General features: G+C 36.0%; 1 protein-coding gene across 1 annotated transcript; it reads left to right on the forward strand.

Moving 5' to 3' along the window:
• The first annotated feature begins 6,483 nt into the window (after positions 1–6,483).
• LOC107611697 (uncharacterized) lies at positions 6,484–7,062 on the forward strand. Its single transcript, XM_016313597.1, has one exon. It carries the CDS (start codon positions 6,484–6,486, stop codon positions 7,060–7,062), a length of 579 nt encoding a protein of 192 aa, XP_016169083.1.
• Positions 7,063–7,283: the final 221 nt, after the last annotated feature.

Consider the following 7,283-nt stretch of genomic DNA (forward strand, 5'->3'; position numbering starts at 1 on the left):
ACTCTGTTTGAGTCAACAAAACACGATACAGGCGACTGGACGCAGACTTTGGAGGAGAACGGAAGTGGGCACCACTGGCGGAGGGTGCCAAAGAGGTTGTCAGAGGTAGTTACAGGGGAGAGAGAAGGGAGAGGAGAATGGAGGAGAGAGAAGAGTGTTCTCAAAAGTGAGGGGAGAAGGCCACGCATTTTGAATTTAGATCAGGCTTTCCATCGAATTTACCAGCGAATAAATCTGACGGTAATGCATTGCGTATGACCAAAACGCAGCGTTCCATTTATTAAGTTTTATCAGGAATAAATCCGACGGTAACTCTAACAGTAATCTCGGTGTCAATTTTCCTTGTTTTCCTTTCCAATTATCATTAGCGAATTTACCGTCGAAAAATCAAATCCGACGGTAACCTTTTTATCCGATGAATTGATTGTCAAATCCGCCAGTAAATCTATGCAAAAAATTAAAGTAATCAAGAACAATAATAGCAAATAAATTCAATAACTACAAGAACTGAACATCTATGCAACACCAACGTAACAATTAACAAGAAGAATCAGCAACAAAAAAAATAACTAACAAAGGCTGAAAGTGACGGCAGACAAGAGGCAGAAGATGATGACAAGGAAATGGCAAAACTCGCAGAGTGGCAGACAGAGGAACTCCCAGCTTCAAGCTCTGGGAGAGGAAAGGGGACGCACCGTCAGAGAAGGCAAAAAGGGGTTAGGGCAAAAAGAGGTTAGGATTTTTTATTAAAAAAATAAAAACAAGATGGAATAAGGAGAGGAGGGAAACCTACCTGGACAACGGAGGAGAGACACAACTCCAATAACAGAGGGAGCGGCAGTGGCAGCTCTTCCAATGGTGGCGGAGACAGAAGGAGTGACTCTGTTTGAGTCAACAAAACACGATACAGGCGACTGGACGCAGACTTTGGAGGAGAACGGAAGTGGGCACCGCTGGCGGAGGGTGCCAAAGAGGTTGTCAGAGGTAGTTACAGGGGAGAGAGAAGGGAGAGGAGAATGGAGGAGAGAGAAGAGTGTTCTCAAAAGTGAGGGGAGAAGGCCACGCATTTTGAATTTAGATCAGGCTTTCCATCGAATTTACCAGCGAATAAATCTGACGGTAATGCATTGCGTATGACCAAAACGCAGCGTTCCATTTATTAAGTTTTATCAGGAATAAATCCGACGGTAACTCTAACAGTAATCTCGGTGTCAATTTTCCTTGTTTTCCTTTCCAATTATCATTAGCGAATTTACCGTCGAAAAATCAAATCCGACGGTAACCTTTTTATCCGATGAATTGATTGTCAAATCCGCCAGTAAATCTATGCAAAAAATTAAAGTAATCAAGAACAATAATAGCAAATAAATTCAATAACTACAAGAACTGAACATCTATGCAACACCAACGTAACAATTAACAAGAAGAATCAGCAACAAAAAAAATAACTAACAAAGGCTGAAAGTGACGGCAGACAAGAGGCAGAAGATGATGACAAGGAAATGGCAAAACTCGCAGAGTGGCAGACAGAGGAACTCCCAGCTTCAAGCTCTGGGAGAGGAAAGGGGACGCACCGTCAGAGAGGGCAAAAAGGGGTTAGGGCAAAAAGGGGTTAGGATTTTTTATTAAAAAAATAAAAACAAGATGGAATAAGGAGAGGAGGGAAACCTACCTGGACAACGGAGGAGAGACACAACTCCAACAACAGAGGGAGCGGCAGTGGCAGCTCTTCCAATGGTGGCGGAGACAGAAGGAGTGACTCTGTTTGAGTCAACAAAACACGATACAGGCGACTGGACGCAGACTTTGGAGGAGAACGGAAGTGGGCACCGCTGGCGGAGGGTGCCAAAGAGGTTGTCAGAGGTAGTTACAGGGGAGAGAGAAGGGAGAGGAGAATGGAGGAGAGAGAAGAGTGTTCTCAAAAGTGAGGGGAGAAGGCCACGCATTTTGAATTTAGATCAGGCTTGCCATCGAATTTACCAGCGAATAAATCTGACGGTAATGCATTGCGTATGACCAAAACGCAGCGTTCCATTTATTAAGTTTTATCAGGAATAAATCCGACGGTAACTCTAACAGTAATCTCGGTGTCAATTTTCCTTGTTTTCCTTTCCAATTATCATTAGCGAATTTACCGTCGAAAAATCAAATCCGACGGTAACCTTTTTATCCGATGAATTGATTGTCAAATCCGCCAGTAAATCTGACGCTAACGTCTGATGCTAAATTTGATAGCATTCAACGTTTTTCTTGTAGTGGAAGTAAAGTGGAAGAGAAGAGAAGAGTAGTGGAAGAAAATGTCACACATTGATGACATTAATCGACTGAATAATGACAGATATATTGCTGGCCATCTAAACGAGTTGGTTAGTATTAGAGTTGGAAGTGAGTCAAGCCAGCTCATGAGCCAGCTCGAGCTCGACTCGTTAATAGCTCGATAAGCTGAACTCGTGAGCTGGTGAGACGAGCTTGAACTTGGAATTGAGTTTGGATAAGCTCAGCTCATTAGCTCGTGAGCTGGCTCGATTATATATATATATATTATTAACACACATATTCTATATGCATTTAATATATACTTTTAATATTATATATATATATGATCTTAATTATTTAAAATTTTATATTTATTTTTTATATATAATTTTGATGTAGGATATAAATAAAAAATTTATAATTTATTGAAAGATAGAGAATATATAAAATTGATCTTTTTAAATATTTTTTAAAATATATAAGTTATAATTTATTAAGATAGAATTATAGATTATGTTTTTATTATTTGAGCTAGCTCGTGGGCTTTCGTTGAGTCGAATTTGAGCTTAAGAAATAGGCTCGATTGTTAATGAATCGAGCTGTGACCCAAGCTCAATTTTCATGAGCCGAGCTTGAGCTTGGTCTAGTTCGACTCAACTCGGCTCACTTCTAGTCCTAGTTAGTATTGTGTAATTTTTTTTAATTTTTATAGTTATGAAAATTAAATTTTTGTTATTTATTTTTGTTTAAATTAATGAAAATATAAATTTGTTAATGTATGTTAATATTAATTTTTAGTTGCTAAAATGATAAAGATTAAAATTTAAAATTTATTTATTTATATAAGCGAATAGGTTTGTTTAATTTAATAGAAATATAAACTTGTTAATGTATGTTAGCATTATTTTTTAGTTGTTAAGATGATGTAAATTGAAATTTAAAATTTATTTATTTTTTTAGATTGATAGATAAGTTTGTTTAAATTAGTAGAAATATAAACTTTTTAACATATGTTAGTATTAATTTTTAATGAACTTTAAAATTAGCTCAATTTTAGACAATGATTTTTGTGAAAAATGTGAATAATGAGTTTTAAAATTAGCCCAATAAAGTAAAAACGCACTACACCTTAAATTACCCACCTAAATCTTAATGTTAGGATAACCATCCGCACACCTATAAAATTGAACATCCGATATATCTATCATTCACATTATTTAGTATTTTTATTGTCTACCTATACTTTTTCATATTTAAAATATTAAAATTATGTATTTTGATTTATTTAAGTAAATAATTAAATTATTTTATTTAAATAATTAAAAAAGCCCACCATGGTAAGCTTGTGTATTAAACTTACACAGTTAATTAAGTTACAGCTGGTTTAATTAATTATTATAATAATAGAGCTTCTAAAATAAAAATTTAATTAAATAATAGAAGACATTAAACTATAGTTGTTCATGCACCTGTTACTGTATTGTCCAATGTGTCGGTAGATGCCCGTGAAATGCATCATGATTTTTTTGTTGAGAGAACTCACATAATTAACTTCCATTATCCCATGAATCCACTCATGCACTTAGCTAGAAAATATTCTCTTCATTATTATTATTAGTGATCAAATTTAATGATACTCAAATTAATTCCTTCTTGCTAGCTAGCTAAAATGTACCTATTATGAACTGTTCTACTTTAACATCAAGCAACAACTGATCGGGGGAGAGAGAGAGAGAGAGAGAGAACAAAATAATGTGATAAATTAATTAGAAATAAGAATTAATTATTCAACAAGCTATATATGTAACTTAGGACAATATTTTATAACTAGTACAATTTATCATATTTAGTTAATAAAAATATTTTATACTAAATTTTAAATTTAAATACTAAAATATAAAATAAATAATATTAAAAAATTAATATTTTTCAGTTATCATCCGTTAATTTTTTAAAATTATTTTATTTATTTAAATTTTGAATCTTAATAAATTTTAAATTATAAATTTAAACACTAAAATTAATTAAAATTAATTCTCTATTTTTTTATAAAAATAAAAACTGTTCCGTCCTGAATGATCCGAGGAGTGTACTTGTCCTTGAGATCTGCTTGGCCTGGACGAACTTATACGTCGGCCGGGGTAGGCGCAGTAAACGATCCTCGGATATCTCTGAAATACGGCGGCGGGAGTACCTGCAAAAAGCACTCCGACGCTCAAGTAAGAATATGCGCTGATTATAGAAAGAAAATATAATGATTAAGAGCAAAAACTGTGTCCTCCTGATGGGTTATGTTTTCTATGTTTTATAGGCGAGTAGGGTGGAGTGACTCCGATGTTTATGGTTGAAGTGGTTATTAGTATCTTTCTGTTGCGAGGAGTTACCGCTCATTCAATTTAGTGGATTCTGTTGTTATGGGTCATTATTGGAAGATAAGGTTGACTCAGCCAAAAGATACTGCGGCCGAGATTATAGGTCGGTTTCAGTTTCGAGAGTCGTACACATCAAAAACTAAAGAAAAAGTATTAACTGCTGACGTTTCTCTATTATTAAAAATTCAATTAATTATTTTCCTTCTATTCTTAAAAATATGAAAAAAAGAAAAGATATTTCAATGACTTTCTTTAAATATCATTTTTAATATTCGCATTTGAGGCATACCTCACACTTGATTAATAAAAAGGAAAACATCGGGAACCAAGTTCTTTGTAGCTTAATTTGTTCGCTCGTGCAGTGAAGGGTTATTTTGCAAATTCAAATTGTAGGGACACCCTCTAATAAAGTTTGATGAGTCTAATTCTTCGCTTCCATAAAATTTCTTTTGCATAGGTTTCGAATACGGCTTTCTTTTATATATTTCTATATTTTTTTTTAGATTTTAGATTATTTTTTTAATAATTTTAAATATTTTTTTTGTTTTTAAATGCTCTTTTTCAATATTTTTTTGTGTCATTTTGTTAGATTTTGAATTTTTTAAAAATGATCTTGAATATTTCTTTTTTGTTAAGTTTTGGATATTTTTTCGTTATGTTTTGAATTTTTTTTATTTGATTTTGATTTTGATATTCGTTTTACAATAATTTTAAATTTTTGTTTTTATTTGGTTGTAGATATATTTTAGATTTTAGATGGTTTTCTTATTTGATTTAAATATTTTTCATAATAATTTGAATTCATATTCTTTTTAAAAAATAAAAAAATAAAAAAAAATTACCCAACTTTGCTGTTAGTTTTTTTTTCGTTAATGAACTTGATATGGTCGTCACACCTACAAAGCTCGGCGTTACACGTTACACTTCAACCATAACTCGGCAATATACGTTACAAATACGGCCTTCATGAGTAATAACTCGGCAAAACCGACGTTATGGATTCAAACAGCCGAGTAAAAGGCAACATAATGACCAAATACGTTATCAATCCTCACAAAGACAGACGTTGAGGAAAGAACCGTTACTGATAGAGAACCGACCATATAAAAGCAAGGTAAAAGTATCTTTTTCATATACTTCTTACTTGAATCTCATACTAACTTAAGCATTGGAGTGCCTTTGCAGGTACACTCCACCCTCTTTTCCTCTTCATTAACCACGCTTCCACACGTTGAACGGAAAAGCTCGGAGTTGGCGAACTAGCAGCATAGCCTTCCTAGGAGATAGCTCGGCAGATATCTCACACGAGGAGCCGACCTATTCCACAGGCAAGAACAATTAGCGCCCACCGTGGGGTCGAAGAGATAATTTTTTTCTCTTTTGGTCTTGATTCATCCGCCTGCACCTATAGCTGACGCGCTGCCTCCTACCCCATCCGAACTTCTCCAAATGGTGACCGAGAAAGGCGGGGACATACCAAGATACAAAACACGTCGACAAATCTAAGTATTACGCCTTCCATCAGAAGCACGGCCACACAACCGACGAATGTGTCGTCGCCAAAGACCTACTGGAACGATTGGCTCGGCAAGGGCACCTTGACAAATATATTGGAGGACATATCCAAAAACATACTCCGACCTCTGCGGGCAATAATGCATCCGAACAGGCAAGCCGAGGAAAGGACAAGTCATCCTCAACCTAGTATGACCAGCCGTGAGGCGTCATCAATTGTATTTCAGGAGGAGGTGCAAGTGGGGGCTCATCCAACTCGGCTAGGAAAAGATCTTTCAGAACAATATACTCGGTAGAAGGAGCGGAGCAGAACGACCAACTAACCCCTCAATTCCCCCAAATGACATTCACACAAGCAGATTTCAAGTCCAATATTCAAAATTTAGACGACCCCGTAGTCATCACAATTCAATTGGGAGATCTACTAGTAAAAAAGGTACTCTTAGATCCAGGGAGCAGCGCTGACGTTCTGTTTTATTCTACATTCCAGAAAATAAAGCTAAGCGACAACAACCTGCAACCAACAGGAGGAGACCTTGTCGGTTTCTCAGGTGAACGAGTCCCAATACTGGGATCAGTGTGGTTGAGAACCACATTGGGTGAGTACCCCCTATCTAAAACACATGATGTTCAATACTTAGTAGTAGATTGCTTCAGCCCATACAACCTTATACTTGGCCGACCATTCTTAAACAAGTTCGGCGCAATATTGTCCACTCTTCACCTTTGTGTCAAGTTTTCCATGCAGGACGAACATATCGTAACCATTCATGGAGACCACAAAGAATCACGGCATTGCTATAACATCGGCATGAAGTTTCAAAACGGTCCAAAACAACCTCAAATCAACAACGTCCTCAGCACAACCAGCAGCTCGGAACTCACCGATCTAGACCCTAGAGCGGACTTCCTTGAATGACCCACACCAACATGTGAGCTACGGAAGATACATTTCAACAACGATCCTAACAAATACACCTTTGTAGGTACAGCAGTAAGCAAGGACAAGCTAGCTGCGATAGAAAATTTTTTACAAGTAAATGCCGAATTATTTGCTTGGACACCCTCTGATATGCCCGGCATCGATCCCAAATAATTAGCCACAAGCTGGCTATCAACCCTTCTGTCCGACCAATCCAA

Source organism: Arachis ipaensis, chromosome B8 (assembly GCF_059453495.1).
Source record: "Arachis ipaensis isolate K30076 ecotype BB chromosome B8, ASM5945349v1, whole genome shotgun sequence".
NCBI lineage: Eukaryota > Viridiplantae > Streptophyta > Magnoliopsida > Fabales > Fabaceae > Arachis > Arachis ipaensis.

What these genes read in the sequence shown, in the direction of transcription:
- LOC107611697 (XM_016313597.1), top strand. Translation starts at nt 6,484, where the DNA reads ATGACATTCACACAAGCAGATTTCAAGTCCAATATTCAAAATTTAGAC.